This window comes from Lonchura striata, chromosome 3 (genome assembly GCF_050655825.1).
Source record: "Lonchura striata isolate lonStrDom1 chromosome 3, ASM5065582v1, whole genome shotgun sequence".
Taxonomy (NCBI): Eukaryota; Metazoa; Chordata; class Aves; order Passeriformes; family Estrildidae; genus Lonchura; species Lonchura striata.
Window position 1 is genome coordinate 52931865 of NC_140705.1, and position 20227 is coordinate 52952091.

Sequence of the window (20227 nt, forward strand, 5' to 3'; positions counted from 1 at the left end):
ACAATGATATAGGAAATAAAAATGGCATTGCTTGTTAAAGATGCAGTATCCCTTTTCTTAGCTGGTTTGATTACTCCAGTAGAAGTCTTTAAAAGCTGTTAAGAGCTTCATTCAGGAAAACTTCAAACCAATTTGTACAAAATGATCAGGCAAAGCCTAAAACATCTCAAGCTCATGAACAAAACTGCTTAGTACTCCATTTTTCAATAAAATGTAATGCTGTATTTAATCGGATTGAGATAGTGGTGGCTGTGCATATGACTTAATAAACCAATAAAAATGCAGAAACCATGGTTTTATTGACTTTTCCATCTAAGAAGCTGTGGTCAATTCGGGTACCAAAAGGGATACTACATAATGGATCACTGAATAGGTACACTACAGAGGGTGATTCAGACGGATCGGTTTTCAGTCCCACCACAACTAAGTGAAGTGTTTTTGTATGTGTGAATGTGTCAGAGTTTTTGCAGCTGTTTCTGCCTTCATTATATGAATTGACCTGGTTCACTAGACGGACTGATTTAACTCAGGAACACAGTTTTTCTATGCTTTTTGTAAGTGACCTTGACTAAAGCTGGTATAAAAAAGTGCCCATTTTCACTAAAGGCAGAGAGGGAGACACCTACAACATATGCAATAGACAATCAGTTAAACTATTGTAATGGAAAATTGCCAAATATTCAAGATTCATTAAGCAGGTTAATTTCTCACCTATTTAGAATAGAAAATAGTACAGAAGTTTAGAAATATTATGTGCTATAGAATGATGTTAATTTCTAAAAGGATACTACCTTCACAGGTTCTGAGGAGGGAAAGGGGGAAAAACGGAAATTTAAAAATATCACTTCACAGATATAATTAACTTACTTTGGTCAAACAATTCAATAGTGAGAATTTGAGACTAAAAGGACTCTGAATGGAAGAGGCAAAATTATAGGAAAAATGTGTACATGGATTTGTTTGTTTGTTTGTTTGTTATTTGCAAAACTAGTCAATCACATCTGGAAGTGACTGACACACTGTAGTGTTAGTTGGTCTCTCTCTCACACACAAACACAAGTGCACACAGAGAATTTTCTATGAAGCGTAAGGGAACCACTGTAACACTCAATAAGATGGTACTTCCCAGCACATACCATGCTACAAAGCTACAATATAGAGATTTCCTTCTAAAAGTTGAAAAACAACTTTACTTTTGTTTTTCGAGAGTCATGTAAATAAATAAAACTATAAAGGCTAACTGTATGTCTTTTCTGTACATGATGAGTTGGACCTTTTGCATATGTGCAAATTCTCAGCCACAGAGGTAAACAACAGAGAAAAGTAAAAGCACTTTTGGGAAAAATCACATATGTAGCTAACTAACACAGAACACTATAAGCATACCTAATGTTTCTAATGCAGACGTTTCTTCTCCAAGTTATATATCTCCAGGGATAATTGTAAAAAGGCAATAAATTAAAAAAATCTAATGCAAACCAGCAATGATAACATATAGAATGATCTTCATCTATAAAAATAATAGCAAGCTGCATTTCAGAGGAATATATGCAACAATCACGAAAATACTTTTTATTATAACTTCTGAAAAAGGCAAGGGAACACAATGCACACCATGGGAAGGCAAAGGGCTCATTCTATTCAAGAGAAATCAGCTTGTGCCACGTGAAGGGGAACTGCCAGGGAGAGGGTGCACAGAGAGAGAGGAATTAATTTCTATACAATAACTACGGAATTATAGAACATATTATGGACTTCTATGCCAGGTTAAAAGAGTTGCAACTACTGGGAAGGCTAGGCTTTGAAACACTGACCAAGCAATAGGATAGCACAAGTTACTACAGGTAGGAGGATTGGGATGCAGGGATAGCATTGAACAATGCCAGAAGATGGCGATATTGCTTACTGTCTAAGAAAGCACTGAAAAAAATTTAAATTCACTCAAATTAATACACTTTTAAACAATTTCATGCACTAAGGACTCACTAGATAATTTTACAGTGATGCAGTATGACTTTTAAGAAAAAAACTCCAGGTTTACAAGAGTATAAATAGAGGTATAAAATTACATTATTTTGCAAGTTGGGTAACATACAAATACAAATAATTCATTAGAGCTGCATAGAGAAAATAATATTCATTAAGTGGTTAAAACATGAAAAGTGCAATAAGCTATTAATTTTTCTTTACTTTAAAAAATAAAAAAGGCACCATGAATTTCAATTCCACCCACTTTAACAATCTGTATATTCTTCCATCTCCAACTTAAAAATCCTTGGAAATAAATAAGTATGAGAAAATTTATAGTTATCAAAATCTTAAATATAAAGAGATCCTGTCTTTAAAGATATCCTAAGAATCACAGCAAAACGGAAAGAAAACACAAGGAACTAATCCAAAAACCAACCAAATGGAACAAATCAACCTACCAGTCCCAAAACTTTTTTTTTTCCTAAAGACCTGTAAAAACCCATTTTTTAAAAATTGTTTATAGGTATGGAAAAAAAAAAAGACCATTCAGCACAGATAATTTTCTTACCTTTTTTTCACGATCAATATGACAACAAGAAGAAGTAGGATGAATACCAGAATCCCAGCACTTATTCCTGCTATTTTCACCACTCGATCTGTTTGTTTAGCGGGATCTGGAATCACCTCAGGTTCTTCTGTTGCTGCTGCTAAAATAATCAAAAAAATAAGTTACTTAAATGTGTAAGCACTAGAGACAAAGAAATAATTATTGATGATAATTTTAAAATATGTGTGTGTCTTAATAAAGTAGTCAAAATATAGATACAGGCATCATGTGTTTAAACATCTACACATATGTATGTAGACACTGTATAAATTTAACAGAACCATAGAATAAGCATAATCGGAAGGGACCCACAAAAATCATCGTGTCCAACTCTTGGCCTTGCACAGAACCATCCTCAAAAGTCACACCATGTGCCTGAGGGTTTTGTACTAACACTTGAGCTCTGTCAGGCTTGGCGCTGTGACCTCTCCCCTGGGGAGCCCATTCCAGTGCCCAACCAGCCTCTCGGAGAAGAACCTGTTACTAATAACCAACCTAACCCTCCCTTGACACAGCTTGAGGCCATTCCCTCACATCCTGTCACTGGGCACCAGAGAGGAGAAATCAGATCCTGCCCCTCTGCTTCACCTCACAAGAAGCTGTAACTGTAATGATGTCTCTCCTCCATCTCCTCTTCTCCAGGCTGAACAGACCAAGTGACCTCAGCTGCTCCTCATGTAGCTTCCCCTCAAGGCCATCACCATCTTTGTTGCCCTCCTTGCAAGTGTATGTATACAGCTGAATAAATATGTGTATGTATAGATATATATGTATATATACACACCTCTGCACAGGCAGAAGAAGTGTTTATGTACCTGAATTTCCAAATAAGTTACTGTATTAAAATGCAGAAGACAAAGCAGAGACAATCTATCAACTTACCACCATTATTTCATTTATTGTTATTTTTTTCAGATACTAAATATAGAATAATTAACACTGAATAGTAAGAGAACATTTACGCACAAATAGGAGAACACTTTTTTCCAAACTGCAGTGTGAACCTTAAGCTGCAGAGCTCCTGTGCTCCACGCAGTTTCAGTCCACCTTTGTACATTAATTCACCTTACAGCATCTGGTCTGAGATCTGCATTCTACTTGGAATTTTGATTCTCTAAATAAGGTCATTCACAAAGCCAAGCATAAAGTCAGCAGTAGTTTTATTTCTGTTTATAAGCCCTGAAAGATACCCCACAAACCACTGTTCTACAGAGAGATGAAACCAGTCCAGAACACAGCTGAGTGGGCTGAGGCTACAGGTTACAGCAGAGAGAAAAGTAGAATATACATGAAAGTGCACAGCCATTCAGTCTGCACCTCTTTACATAACAGCCCAGTGTAAAACGGGTCAAGAACAGGAGCTTTTCCAGCCTGGTAAAAATACGAAAAATAGAAATAGGTTTCTGCAAGGGGTGAAATCACTTGAGATGTTTACTTGTAGAATAGAAAGTGGCTTTCCAGTTCTCTAGTTCCTGCTTTCTAAGGCTGTGGCCTTTCCTCTACTCACTGGCATGAACGGGTACGTGTGCTTACTCTCCCTCTGGCCCTTCTTCTCTCACTCTCCACCCGGCCTGCAGCAGATGCCACTTAACCTCTCCCCTCACGGCATCTTCATGTGGAATAAGTTACAAGCTGTTGATACCACCATACTTATGTCATTACACAGAAAGTGTCCTTTGGTCTGAAACTAGGATGCTTCTCAACAGATCACCAAAAGCAGCAGAACAAAAACCAAAGTGAAGTCATATGAGAGAGAAGCTTCTGCTCCCTGAAAATAGACTTAATTCAGGAAGCTAGTCATTATCAGGGATAATTGGTAAATTATACTTTCTGGGTTTAGCCACGTTACACAGATCATTTCTATTCGTATTCCATGTGCACGAACCCATAGTACCTTTTGAGGGAAGGATAATGCTGTTGTTTAAAATTACTCTTTATTACTTATTTGTGCAACCTTCATCTCTGCAGTATCTGAACCACGTCCTAACAATTTGTCCTCAGAAAAACCTTCTGAGTTAGGAACGTGCTCTCTCCCAGACACCCACACAAGAGCTAGACAGACAGTGAGAGATCTGGCAGTGCTTTAATCATAAAACTTAATCATCATCATAAGAATTCATCATTATAATCATCTCTCTCACCTACAGCTTGAACTCTCTCTGCTGAGAAATACTCAATGTTTCCTTCTGTATGTAAATTCATGCCTGCATGCACACTTGCATACATAACCTGTGAGGACTGAATACTATACTTTTTGTTTGTATTATATGTGTTGTTGAGGTGTCAAGGGATAAAAGTAGGGATCAGGCAGGAGATGTCTGCATGTACAACACACACTAGCTAGAATTAATGTTGTATGCACATCTGATGTTGTCTAACAGAGGAAATGAGGGGCATGACTTTTGAGGCAGAACTGGAAGATGAAAGTATTCAACATTCTCAATCAACTCCAGTCCAGTATTAGTTGGGCTGGATGTGACAAATGTGAATGAACATTTGATAAGCAGTAGAGACAAAAGGCCAATCAGTAGAGTCAAAGGACAAATCTAAGATAAATATAAATGGCTTTATATGCCAATGGGGAAAAAAAAGTCAAGCTTGCTGTATGGAGTACTGAGAAAAAGCAGGGACATGGGAAGGGTAAAGAGGGAGAATGCAGGAACAGGATATTTCCTGTGTTTGGAATTGTACAGTGTGAGTGCAGCTGGACAGCTCTGACCTAGCAAAGGTAAGAACTACTCAATCTGCAAAATAACTAAGGCTGGAGCAAGAGATTTAGTTGTGTGGATGGAGATTTAAGGCCAAGTCTCTGAGAGATTTCAAAACATGAATGATAGGGATTTGACCTAAAGATACACTTCAAAACTTGAAGGCTAAAAATGCATCCAACAGTACAGGCTTTGAGCTTGGATCAGGACAGTGGTATTTCAAAGGAGTATTAGTGATGACAGAGTGAAGGGGAAAGAATGACAGACCTTTTTCACACTTCCTTGGAGAAACACAGGACCCTTATGACTTGATAGAACAAGCTGCAATATATGTGCTTCTCATAGTCATATTTAAAACTATTGCATGATCACAAACACAGCTGTTTCATTCAGAAGAGTTAAATTAGAAAAACAACCATCCACATCTCAGAAAATCTGAAGAAAAGGTTACCAAGGGTGTTTACATATTTGGCTAACTTAGGAACAGGTGTTTTATTATATACAGTCTAGGAAATAACTGGTTTGGATTATCAGTAACTTCAAGATGAAGCTCTCTGTCAAGTTTTTCGAGCAACAGTGGAAAGCCAGGAGGATATCTACTGCTTGACTATTTGTTCTTGTTTCCTTACATTAAGGGTTTTGAAGCAAGGGACAGTAACTCATTCCATGAACTTTAAGGCTACTTATGAGATAAAGCTGGTGCCCAATAGAAATGCACCACAGAGTCCTAAATTAGTTGAGGAAAATGTCATTGAATAGTCATACACTAACCAAGTGTATAATCAGTGGATGAGCCTCCTATACCCAAAATGCTAAAATCTACTGGCAAAATGATACCTATCTTGCCAATGTCAACAAAAAAAAAAAAAAAAAAAAAAAAAAAAAAAAAGCTATGAACTTAAATGAAGATTGGATTATTACACATATATTTCCAGCAACAGATAATCTATGCATTCTTTAGACTAAATGCTACATTTGAGGACTATATGAAAGTAGTCATAGATACAAATCACACTGTAATCTATGTGTATTGCATGCAATGATTATTTTGAGGGAGCTATTGAATGTAGCATAAAATAATTTAATGAAAGCTATGATTTTGAAAGCATTTCCTATTACATGTGTTTTAACTTTGATAGCTCAAAGTGTATTGTAATAACCATGTGTGATCTTACCTGTACATAACCAGAGACAAAAAAACAGAGAAACCTTGTGTCTACATGTTAAACCTACACATATACATGAATATCTCCTGGCTGCTGATTGCACAAGGATTACAGCAGCAAGTAAACTTCTGCTTACTCTGAGAACTTGTTTTCTCTACCCTCTACAAGGCAACCAGGATTTAGCTCTCTGAAGCAGCTCTTCTGCAGGCTGAGCTGCTGGTTTTGCCAAATAAAACAACTCAAGTAACCAGGGATTCACATGGAACAAATCTTGCCTAACCAATTGAGAGACCTTCTATGATGGAGTGACTACATCAGTAGGCAAGGGAAAAGTTACAGACGTCATCTATCTGGCCTTTTGTAAGCCTTTGACATGGTACATAACCACATCCTAACACAAAATCTCTAAATTGGAGAGATACAATCATTTTGACAATTGGAATTAACAAGTGTGTATTTCTAAAAAGGGCAAAAATGCTCTAAAATTATTTAAGTTATAAAAACACATGCTTTACTAACTTTTAATACTAATTTTTAGTAATGTAGTCCTGCAATGCTCTCTTATATCTTGAACATCAGACTCTATTAAAAAGTAATTTATTGATCTGAAAAAGAACCTTGCATGGTAACAGAATCATGATCATACAAAAATGAACTCTCTATTGACTACTAATTCCTTTGGCCAGCCTTACTCTTATAGATAATGAATTAAGTGTTAATTTTTACTATGACTTTGCCTTGCATATCAATATATGCATTTTGCATTTTGATCCTGTAAATCTGAGAGGAGATAACCCAACAGTTTTCAATCCATGCAAACTCATCTTCCATAAAATTTTCAAGAAGAGTTTCTGACCTGAAACAAAGCATTAACTACATGTTCCGCCTGTACAAAAATAGCTGCCTACACCAAGATTTATGAGCTAGACTGGGAGGTGAACACTGGATTTTAGCTATTTATCTACTTGTCTTTCTTCTGAACTAATCAACAGCAATGATAATCATATCCCACAGTCCCACTCACAAAGTTCATAAAATAACTTAATCCAGTGATTCTGACTCTGCACATAGCCAGTAACAGTTACCATATAAGAAGTTGTTCTTCTTGTTTTCATAGATAGTAGAGGAGAGTATTCAATCAGTCAACTTCCATGATTAATAGCATGAAGTTCAACTGTGAACAGCACTAAATTAGACTAGTATAGCTAACTCTCTCAGGGACAGTAAAATTCTGAACAGGTGAGGTAGAGTCCATCTTCTCACAATTGCCTGATGTACTTAATTACTCTAAATTTTTTAACCACATTTTTAATCAAATGCACACAAAAAAAATCAATATCTACTTCTAAAACTGAGCACATGCGTATTAGTTTCACTTAAGTTTTGAAGTATACTGTGGCATAAGTCATGGCATATATTTCTTTCCTGTCTTTTCCTTCCTTCTGTGGTTCAAAATTTACACAGAGCCTTGCAAAATTGTCAGAGAATTTATGACACTCAGCACAAAATCTATTCACCTATACCTTCCCAAGAAGATTGTGTAGGAATCGAGATAATGATATTCTACTTGCTCATCCAAACACAATTATTCAAGCAGAAAATTCTGGTAGGATTTTGCAGGGTTGTTTGCATGGTACCACTAAGAGAACAGCCAGCCTTCCAAATGACAGCTTTTAAATCAGAAGTTTTGAACAACATTTTTATACTTAACCTACTCACCATACAATTTGACTCTCTTAACATTCACAGCATTTTATTCTGGTTTTTTCTTTCTGTGAGCAAGGGAAGAAACTCAATTTTATGCATGATTAAAGCTGCTATTTTATTACACTGCATTTTCTTTGAATGTTAATTTCTGTTTATGGCAGATCTTTGAATTCTCACAAACTAGTGTTATTGCTGCATAGCTTGATATTCAAAATAGCTGTGCTCAAGATAATCTGTTCTGCACTTTTGTTATGTGACATTCAAAAACTTTTAATTAAATCCAGGAATGACATCTGAATGAGTTCAACAAGGTAACATCATGATAACATCAAATGAAACTGAAGGTATCTCTGGAGATGTCAGTCTACCACCTGAGAAAAGGGCTTGTTGAAAAACCAGGTGAGATTCTCTGACATATTTTTTTAGATTGGTCTGCCCTGTGTTTTAATCATCTGCCCAGAAAGCCTGTTCCATCTGCATCAGTCTTGTTTTTTTTTACTGCTTTGCTACAGTGATAATCATCGTGCAATTAAACAAATTTTCATAAGGCTTGAATTTAATGAATAAATTCAAGTTCAGTGAAAGATCCACAATCACTTTTAGCTTTATTAAGTTTAAAAAAAAAGCCTGAGCTGATTCTATTTGCTGAAAATATATTTTAATGTATATTTGCAAGGATCAGGGGACAGGATGTGCAACTTGTTCTAGCAGACTATGCACATGATTCATGAGGTCTTAGAGATATCCTCACATGGGTCACTTTGGCACAGCACTACTGATTTTTCTTTCTCAAGTTGAAAGCTGAAGATTTATTTAGTGGGAAAGGAATCTCCACAATTCTCCCTTCCCTATAGCTCCTAAAGAATTTCTCTTTTGGACTACAGCTTCTGGGAGATGAAGGCATGCTAGAAATTTACTGGGGTTTGGATTCATATAAGTTGTTGCTTCCAGGATTCTAAATTACAGATTTTTTAGATGGCATTATTAGAAAGAAAAATTGTACATGACTATGAACAGAAATTATGATTCCCTGAGCTGAAGTGTCTGGTTCATCCCAGTCACCATAGTAACCAGGCTCCTGACTGTCCCAAGGAAGAGAGTTTAACAGGCTCTGCCAGTGAAAAGGGGGATCCCAGCCACCACCAGCCTCTTCTCTGAACTTGTCCTGAAAGGAGAGAGTAGTGAGGTGATGCTTAGATAAAATCTGCTGTCTTACATTTGTGTTGCAACATACTGTGCAACACATGCATTATCCTCATGTGTCCCGTGCTGGGGGAAAGGGAGAGGTGTCACCACCTCCAGATGCTGCCAGCTGACCTAACAGAAGAAGCCCGAAAGGCCCCAAAGCTGTGTGATATTAAAAGTTAAACATTATATGGACAAAATGATATATGACTATATTCTCCACATAAAAGTTCATTGCTGCAAAAATTGATACAGACACTGTTTATGGGCCCCTTCTGATAGTTAATGTGCAAAATCAAAATTAATACAGCTTCAGGCTAAACTATGTTTAGTCAGATTTGGGATGGTGTAAGGAGCTGTAGAAGTTAGGCACCGGGAGACTCAAAGTTGCTGTGCATACAAATATGGTATCAAGTAAACAGGTTACACATCCTGCTTTCAGATAATGCAGAAAAATAGCCTAAGCTTATGCTACTGGATACTTTTAAAATTACGAACACGTAGCTTATAAATATTCATATACATTTTAATTAAATAGTCTAGCACAGCATCTCTTGTCCTACAATAATGATAATGCTCCCTGAAATTCCAGTATAATATGTACATTTATGTATAAAAGACCAGTTCCCGACTAGCATTGATAAGCCCCCTCAAATGTTGATAAATGTTGCTTTGATAAGTAATATACAATAAATAAAAAAACCAACCCCAAACACATATCTACAACTTTCCAAGACTTTCAGATCACTTAATTGATGGTACTACTTTGGTAGGAAACTAAGGAAAATGGAATCATGTGAACCAAGCCTCTGCTGCTATAATGGACTGAAATGAAAATTAATGAGGGCTCTGAAATCAGTAATGTCCATGAATTTATGACCAATTAGCAAAGAGTTTACCTTAATAGATTCAGAAGTATCAAGTGAAGAAAGTGCTGAATCTGTTTGCCTCAGGAGCTGAGAAAACTTGGACATGAGCAAATGAGGAGACACAGGAACAATGCTGAGGAGACAATGTTCCTGCAGTACTCTGCCCTGCTGTCCATGGGTCACATTGAAAGAGAAAATTAGTGCCATTAATGTATTTCTAATACATTTGCCACTAAGAGATTGCTTTTGGAGCTGTGTACTTTGCAGGTACTTTAATATCTTTAAAACTATGACAAGGATATGATTTGGTTATGGGGAATTAGGATGTTCAGTGAATGTCATAATCCACAGGTTTTACAGCTTTTGAATTGCAGGCTGATATCCTCTGCCAGAAAACAGCTGTTTGTGCAGAGATAAACCAAGTTAGCTTTAAGGGAGCTGGGTCAGTGATGCAACTGTGCCCCCCGGACATAAAAGCTCTGGGCCAATACTGACAAGGCATTTTACACAGAGGTGTAAACCGAAGTTACACTGTCAGCGTCTAGTTCAGCTGGGACAGGACACAAGATCAACATGTGGGCTAAGGCTTCTGAAATGGCACCTTTCAAAGAAAAGAGCAAACACAGAGGAACATGGCCTGTCCCCATCTCACAATATCACTGCCCAAGAGAATGGAGACTCCTCCTGGTCACAGCCCATGATGAAGCGCAGGTAGCTGAGCTACCTTTGGAACTTTCAACTCCAAAACATTCAGAACAAATTACTTTGCTGACTTTTTATGTGGATAAATTAGAGTCTAGTCATTAGTCTACTTGAGACCAGAAAATCCATGACACAATCTTTTTTCTCCCTTCCCATTCTGGACTGCCTTAGCTTCAAAACAAATAATAAATATTTGAAATGGATCAGGATACCATATTTCATGGGTCTGGTACTGTGTTTTTTCAAATTTTGATGTTCTCTTTCAGGTCACAACAACAGAGCAAAGTCTGGAGATTTACATTAAAAAATCTGTGTGTCAACCCTCATAAGGTTTTAGAATCCTATAGATCTTCTAAAATATAAACTATTGGGCATATTAAGTTCTTGTTATAAAACATCAGCTCTCATTGTGCAATAGCTGCATGTTTGAAATATTGAAAAATTCAGAGAAATTTTATTTTATTTTTTTGGAAATCTGGTTAGTTGTCTGTGCCTTGCCAAAAAAAAAAAAAAAAAAAAAAATTCAAAATAAGATTTTCTCAAGCAGTTTGATGTGTTTCTTTTAGTAGCCAATATGGAGAGATCTAAAAATTCAAACAAAATGTTTTCATGGCATGTGTACTAACAGACCTTGAAAAGGGTATGTAAAGAAACGAATGTAGAAATACATAACATGCATACTGTAAAGTATTGGACTGAAACAATGAAATACAAACAACTACTGCTCTCTGATTTTCTGGAAAGGGGTATCAGCTAAGAACGATCCTCTGATCTACCTCATCAACAAGCCATTTAAAAGTTGCTTGTTGGATGGACTGCTACCATTTCTTAAGGTCACTGGGATTATTTCCCTTTTAAGCACAATGGACTTGTTGTTAGATCTGTTGCAGCATTTTTTCTTGGGAACATATAAACGCAGTCAGCCTCCTGCTAATGAGATAATTTGTTAAGTTAGTGTTTGGCTACATTACAAATCAATCAACTTTCAAGTTTTACTCTAAACAAGCTGCCTTCAAAAACATGTGTTTTTAAAGATAAAATCTCTCTTGATGATATAAAATTTCAACTGTGCAAGACACTGCACTGAAAAGCTACCTATGCTGACAATTAGTCCTCTATGGCTTGTTAGCTCAGAATTAATTATGGCTTGTTAGCTCAGAATTAATTCTTAAAAAAAATTTATTTAAAAAGCAATGTTTGGTAACAAATATACAAAAATCCCTCATCTTTCCACCAGATAGCATTTAGGAAGTTAACAGAGAAAGTACATTATCATGATCATTATTACTTATATGACATGGTTTATGTGAAAAATATTACTCTCAAGTGCCTGAAGTTAAATTTTGCTATATTTATTGGAAATAACATTCTATGAATAACTTCTGCTAATTTAAGCAACTATAAAATTACAACTGAGAATTTACTGGTAGTGTAGGAGTTGCAGAGTTAATGCACAGCTGTGTAATTACACTGAGGGAAGTAAGAACAGCTTAACTCTTCTCCACCAGAAAAGTGCAAACTCTCACTCAGAACAATATCTCAAAATACAGAAAATGAGATGAAAAATTTTCTTATATCAAATGCAGTGCTAATAACATTGTAGATGGAATCAAAAGATGGAGGCAATGAAGAACAGAACACCTTTCCTTTATTCTTTCAAAAAACCCAAACCTATACAAATTAAAGCTTATATGGTACTAAATCTAGCCTTTGATAGCAGCCATCAGTTGTTATTTGCCATTCAGAATGGTGAAAGGTAAGAAAATAAACAGAAACCTTCCAAGAAAACAAGTGGTTAATTCTTCCTTTGGAGGTAGGTCCTAGTTTTTCCAAACATGCATAGATTAAATTTTATACATAGCATATATATATATATATATATATATGTATGTATAGTTTATATGAAATCTTTAATAGTACCCATCTGTTCTTAATATCCTAGATTATTACTGTCAGGACTGCCAGCCTTCAGTATATTTTTCCTGTAAATTTTGGTACTTTTTCAAATAGTGAAAAATAGAAAGAGAAAACACATATATATATATATATATGTGTGTGTGTGAGTGTGTATGCATATATAGATACATATATACTCTAAAAGAAGAAGAAATGCTTTCTTTCACAAGAGTTATATTCTCCCATTTAGAGAAAATTTTCACAACTTCTTCAGTTCTATAATACCTTAATGACATGGTGCAGTGTTTGTAGGAGTCCACCAGGCTGGCTGGTAAACAACTGCACCAGAAGTGCAACCGCCATGACAGAGAACCTTTTATTTTTTTTCCCTTTTAAAACCTTCCCATCTGAAGAGCATCCACTCACAGAAAGTTGCATGGGTCAAAACTCTTGAGGTTCTATGGAACCTTTTAGCACTAACAGGTGTCTTAAGCAGCTGGATGGCAGGGAGCATGAGGGAAAGGCAAATATCCTCTTCCAAACCAGTGGGGGGGTATCACCCAGCTGCACATCACAGCAGGCTGCAAGTACAATCTCAGCCATTACCCTAATTATGCAGTTGCTCCCAAATCTGCTTATCCAAATAAATCTGAAAGGTCTTATGTCAGCACTTTAAGCTCAGCCACCTGATTTTGGACTGAAACATCCAAAGCCATGGTGCTTATCCATGCTAGTCTACCAGCTGTGATGTGAGTGCAACAGCCTTTAGCTGGCTAAAAGCTTTGTCATCTTCTGCTACACCGCCATTTCCAACCCAAATATGTTACCTAAGCCTTAAACCCTGTGTAAGAAGTCAAGAGCCTGTCCACAGGCTTGTTTACCACATCTGACCTCTAGAAATGCAACCATAATGACACTGCAACAACATGCAGCAAATGCAATGACACCTGTATGAAAAACACATCAATAATCACAGCTGAGGCTTGACTGCCATTGACTACTGAGTTCAGATCAGGATTTGTAATGATACTAAAAGCCTTTCATACCATGTTGTTGCCTCTCTTTCTATATATTCCTACATTATTAATATGTCAAAGAAACTTTCAAGTGCAAAGAAGACATGGCAGTCCTGCAGACTACAGGACAAAACATGCCTGCAAGAAAACAGACTTAAAGTGTATTGCCACTTTCTGAACCTTTGGGCCTACATTTTCACATTTTTTCCTTTTAATACTGAAGTTTTGTTATCTTCAAATCTTAAACTCCAATTAATCTCCCTCATCTGAAAAAAAGAAAGAGTTTTTTTGTTATTTCTATTACTCAAGGAAATATTCATACAAGATGGTGATGGGGAACTAGATATAATAGAGAACTTCTATGATTAAAGACAGATGAACATTTTATATCTGTTGTTTTACTGGTTCATATAAAGTAAAGGAAAAGCAATTTTTAATTTCACAAAGCACAGAGTCTGGCAGAATACAGTGAGGCTGTAGGAAAAGTTGTAATGGGCTGTACAGTGTGCAAAACAAAAAGGTATCAGTTTGAAAATGACTTTGATGGCCTCTCAGGTGCTGATGTTTTACACAGGTATAGAGTGTTTGGTTGTTTTTATCCAGAGGATGAAATTACCAGCTCTGCATTGGATATGCCTTGGGCTGCTGCTTTCTCCACTAGTTTCTACAGGAAAATACAATTGTATCAAAGGAAAAAGCCCGAACCATATATTTAACACAAGTTTCAAATGCACATACAAGTCAAAATAAATGAAGCCAACTATAACATGCAATATTGTATTATGATTTATGTAATGGATTGTCAGCAAAGAAGATTACTGTTCTGGTATTTATGCTGTAAATCTGATTTTAGGGTTCTCAGTCAGTTGTGATCTGATTAAAATGTGACTGATTTGGAGGAGAAAATCACCTTAAACTGATGGAGTGCCAAGAACTCTTGCAGATGAGGTGGCAGAAATATCTATACAGAGGCCCTGAGCTATGTTTAACAATGACCAAAACCAAATTTGCATCTTAAAATGAGAACAAGGATTCTATTAAACAACTGACATCAAAACAATATGCTCTAGAGTTGAGCACACAAGCTACAACACATCTGTATATACCTCATTTACATTGTTCCTTTGGCAAAGGAATTGCATTTGTGAATTGCATTTTGAAACATACAGGCCACTCCATACTGTGAGTTCCCATTTATAACCAGGTATTCCTGGCCATTCATGGCAAAAATGGTCTTTCTTCCTTTCAAGGAAGGGCAAAATGGCTTTCTTCATTCACTAACTTGGTATGACTTTAATGAATGGTTCACTTCAGCTTCTTATTGCTTACAACCCAAGTAATGATATCAGCTTTCTTAGAGATAGATGGGCACAATTTTCAAACTTGGGTTGATATTCATCCTCATATATTCAGACAGCATCAATACAGGAGATGACTTCCAGATTGCTTGAACAGCTCTCATAAATCAGATGAATTGTCATAATTTAACTAATATGTAAAAAGAAACACCTGGGAATATGTAAAAAGTACACCTGGGAAATAAACTAGCCAATTAATGGAATGACAATATCTGGTAAGACCTTTTCTTGCCTGATTCTGGTGTAGTGATAAATCTAGTAAGTACTATATAAAAACATAATGCAATCTGATATGGTCACGCCTGTTATCTACCAAATACTCAAAAAGTAAAATTAAATACAAAATTGTTTGCATATTTCAAGCATTTAAGAAACACAAAGTGGAGAACAATAATTTATTTCTGAAGCAAATATTAAACAACTTGGGACTACATAAAACTTCCTCAGAAAACCATAAAAGCATTTTATATCACTGAAATACTTCAGCAGGACAAATGCTGAAAAAGAAAAGTAAGAAATGTAAATAAAATCAATGATTTGTGATTGTAAAATGATGGCTTAAATTGGACTGGAATTATATCCCTAGCTACATGAATCTGAGAGATATATGCCAATGAAAAGAGAAGCTAATCTGAATGTGGATCTCTGTGAGTGAAAGAGGTGGCCTATTTCTTTCCTTCTCTCCAAAGGCACAATCCGGACTTGCTACAGATATTATTTCACACACTCTAGAAAGTCCATCCCTTGTGCTGGTTAGCAGCGGGAACTCTTCTGTGCTGCTACCACAGAAAACTACTATTAATTCTGCATAAATTGCCTTCCTTTTTGTGAGACAGGTGGAACAGGAATGCAAATAGTGCTAGGAATCACGACTGAAAGGCACTATTAAATCTGCTTGGAGTCATTTACAGATCAGCCTCCTTGGGTCACTGCTAGTAAGCCATCACCTTTAGCTGGAGCAAGTACATCCTCTTTCCTACTGTGCAGATAGAAAAAACCAATCAACATCACTGAAATGAGGGAAGTGGTGTTACCTTCTACTTAACAGAAAATATCAACAAGGATCCTGTCATTCCCTTACCTTTGCCCCTGCTTCATAGTCAAACAATTACAGTCTCAAAGTACTGCACTGCTTTTAGTCTTGATGTTTCTTTTAAGGTTTTTAAGTCTGTACACCTCTTCCTAAGCTTAAAGAAATTACTTATAAAAGTACTCTACTGACCAAATGAATTAATCCAAATCAGATTAGATCTAAAGATAAGCACAGTAATGACTAAATTTCAGTGTCTGTTTACTATTAAAAAAAAATTATTAGCATTGTGGACTAGTGTAAACAGGTTTTTAACTAAAAAATGTTCCATTTTACTTAAAATATTTTAAATATTCATTACATTCAGTTACTCTCTTGAGACAAACATCTCCATATGCATTTGAGAGCAGGACTTCTACAGAAATCAAGGAGGTTATGCCAGGATGGACAAACAAGGAGTGGTTCAATCACTCTTAATGGAAACTACTAAAAGAAAAGCCTTATTTCAAGATTCTGTCTTTTGCTTCATGAAACATAGTGAACAAAGATGCCAATTTAAGGACTATCAGTTTACATAAAAGCAATACTTACTGAAACATTTTTCATCAATTAGTTAAATTCATTTACTCTGAGCTTCCAGCAGAATCATATGCAAAAAAAGTCTTATTTTCAGACATTTACAGCAAAATGTATTTATGCCCAATAACAAAAAAATGCCTTATTAAACATTCATAGACATTGCAGGTATTTATTAAATCAGTTTTTTCACCAGAAGGTATTTTTTTATATAATAGCAATTTTCACTCTGTTTATTGAACACTTGCAAAGACTCTTTTAAGAAACATGAAGTATTTTACTTAGCAACAATACACTAAATTTCATTCTCACTCAGCTCATTGACTTAACAATGTTCACTTAGTGAATGTGAATTTTAAACAACTTTCATCACATTGAACCATCTTACACTAATCTTGACTTTTGGCAAGGATATAAAGTACCATTAATATTCAAGAAATTTTAATTACAAATGCTGATTGGAAATCCACTGACAGCAACAGCCAAATTCAAACAAATTTTTTTGAAAAAGGCAAATAATTCTCATCCCATAACTCAAAAAGAAATAGCTGTCTATGCTGTTATGTACTTCCCCATTAGACCCAAATATCCTCCTCCCATAGCACTTCCACTACACCTGTGCTGCTGCAGGTGGGTAACAACTCTAAGGAACTCCTGCTCAGAGATTTTTCTCTCATGCTTGGCCCATCAAATAATCTAGTAACAGAATATGTCATCTTGGATTTCATTCCTGTCTTTAACACTGGATCAGGGAAGATTACAGCTGAGACTAAGCTGAGTTAGGTTAGAGCTGGGTTTTCCCTCCCTCTTCAAACTTTGTGCACAAGGGTCTGTTTCAACCACAATGAAATGAACAGAAATGGTTTGAGAATAATTTCTAAAGTTAAAAGAAGTTTTTTCACCTTAGCTAATACCTTAAAAGTTTCAAGAGGGATGTGGGCAAAACAGTAAGACAGAAGTAAACAGAGACTTTTCAGGGAGGCTGAACTCTAGGAATTTGGGGGAAATGCAGGTGTGAAGTAGCACAGACTGGGAATTAGAATTTTTCTCCTTTTCCCACAAAGGCCCTGTTCCTAAATTCCAGTTAGTTTCAGGTATCTGACAGGGAAAAATAAGCAGTTCATAATATGAATCATCACTGCAAACCTACAAAGGGGAAGAAATGTTACTGAAAATTTCTCCATTCTCAGTGGAAATATAATATGCTGAAAAGCATGACCATAAAGTCCAAGCACTGTTAAGGAATCTGTCTGTCTGAGGATGGAGTAAAGATAAGTCTGGCTAAGGTGAGGTGAGCTGTTGTTGAGCAGTGCTTGCACAGCAATGAGACTTCCTCATTTCTCACACTGCTGCAAGGGGTACCCCATGTCATATCATGCTCAAATAAAAACTAAGAATTCTATTTTTCCAAAACTTGGAGATGGTCAGGGTATGGGACTGGGTGTGGGAGGTAGTGAGTGACTGCCTTTGTATCCTTTTTTAAATAAAAAATTAATCATTTCTTCACTTATTAAACCATTCTTAGCTCACAGGTTTTCTTACTTTCCCCCTTCTGATTCTCTTTCCCATTCTGCTGGTGAACAGAGAAGCTGAGTGGGTGCTTAAATGCTGGCTGGGGTCAATTTTCTACCCTCCAAAAAGTACACAGAAATGAAAAAAAACAAAGCAACAATAAAAATTGTTCCAAACCTTAAAAAAAAACAACCCACAGAAGAAACCCAAAAGCTACTTATACTATTGTTCATTTATTTTCAGAATGGTTGTCTAAAAACAAGTAAGCCATTTCTTATTATTCAATTAACAAGACATATTTATAATGCTCGATTCAGTTAGTTACTGCACTGCAATTGGCATTGCATCTCTTCTCCTAGTTGAACCTTTACAAGTCCTTTCAGGTATTAATTTGAGACAAAGCACTCCTATTTAACAGCTAAAAGGGTGGAAATAGAAAATAAACAAGCCTGGGGGTAGCAATGATCTCACACTTGAGCTATAAGAGTTTTCAGATAATGTTTGGCATAAGTCTTACTTTCTACAGCATCTTTTTTTTCCTCCTTCCTCACTCTGCTGCTTTTACAACAAGGTAAGATAAGGTCCTACCATGTTTAGCAACCTTAATCAAAAAGCAGCCTATACTAACTGGCACTTTTTCACACTTTTTTTTTTTTTTTTTCTGTACCTCTCTTCCCACCCCCCTATTTTTTTTCATACAGTATTTAAGGCAGTTAAAGATTAAATTATTTGAATGTCAGACTTGAAAGGTAAAATACTCCAGTTTGCCACAATTTTTTTTTCTCTATAGCAAGAGAGGATGAATGAAAAGGAATAAATGACACAGTAGTCCTTTCATACCCCCCTTCATCTTTCAAGAGCATTCCTTTTTATTTCCCTCACTTTCAATTCAACCCATTCACAAAGGATTAGCATAACACATCTTTTTATGCTTGTAAGGGTTACAGCTGTAATCGCCTCACCTCATCCCTTTACTTAGAAATCCTGTCTCCAGAGGAGTAATTCGATTACTCACAACAACCCAACTTTTGCCTAACCAAATAGGAATTCATTATAATGCTGTGCTGCTTCATCAGTTTACTATGAGTGGATGGGAAAAAATATAGCAAAATGAATAGCTGGTGTGAAAGGAAGAAAGCAATTGTCGGCTAACAAAAGGCTACCAACAAAAGACAGGACGACAAGGAGAAATTCAAAGTCCCATGGGCAGGGTAGCCTCCAAGCTACAAATGACTTGTAGCTTTTAGAAGTCAGGTTTCAATTAGGTACGAAAACTTTGTAAATTGATGAGAACACCTGAGTGCTTCAGTGTGACTAGTCTTTAGCAGGTACTGGGCAAGTGTGTGTAAAACCTGAGGAGGTTTTCCATCTGCTGAAGAATCACCATCATCCTCTGTTGATGTAAAACATATTCATGCTAGTCCTTACAATGGCTTTTCTTGTCCTTTTCTTCTAAGATTCAAAAATGTACATGAAGTAATCTTGGCTGCATACTACTTCAAAGTAAAACTAGTGCTATCCTTAGCAACTGACAGTGGATAAGGATAAAAGAAAAATATAATAATGAGGGCAACTGGCATCTCCAAATGACTTCCAGTTGTCCATATGCCCACAAGCACAAATCTAAGAAAAGCTCATGCTGATTGTGGCACAGAAGGACAGCACTTGGGGCAGAAGCACAGATGCCAGGATCATGCCTTCTATTTAGAAGTAGAACATTTTATTTTGTTTTGTATTATTTCTGTAGAATGATTTAAAATGCTCAGATATAATTAGGTAAATTCTCAAGGGCAACATTTGTTTTGCCAAAGGTTTAGGAGCATTAGGATACAGCTGACAAATCTTTAGCTGCTAGACTGGCTTAGGTTGGTTTTCAGCTTCTGGAGCCCAAAACTGTCTTCTTGAATTTTATTTTTACAAATTC

The 20227-nt window shown here is 36.2% G+C and overlaps 1 protein-coding gene across 12 annotated transcripts in view; it reads right to left on the reverse strand.

Moving 5' to 3' along the window:
* The window catches only part of PTPRK (protein tyrosine phosphatase receptor type K), a 376393-nt gene that overhangs the window by 35592 nt on the left and 320574 nt on the right, over window positions 1–20227 (reverse strand). For 5 of the 12 annotated variants that reach the window (XM_085576521.1, XM_021547162.4, XM_077782215.2 and 2 more), the window contains exons 14-15: window positions 2540–2678; window positions 1387–1428 (exon numbers count right to left, since the gene is read on the reverse strand). In XM_085576521.1, coding sequence (XP_085432647.1) covers window positions 1387–1428; window positions 2540–2678 — 181 coding nt within the window. The remainder of the gene's footprint in view (window positions 1–1386; window positions 1429–2539; window positions 2679–20227) is intronic. The other 7 variants (XM_085576522.1, XM_021547167.4, XM_085576523.1 and 4 more) reach the window with 3 other exon arrangements.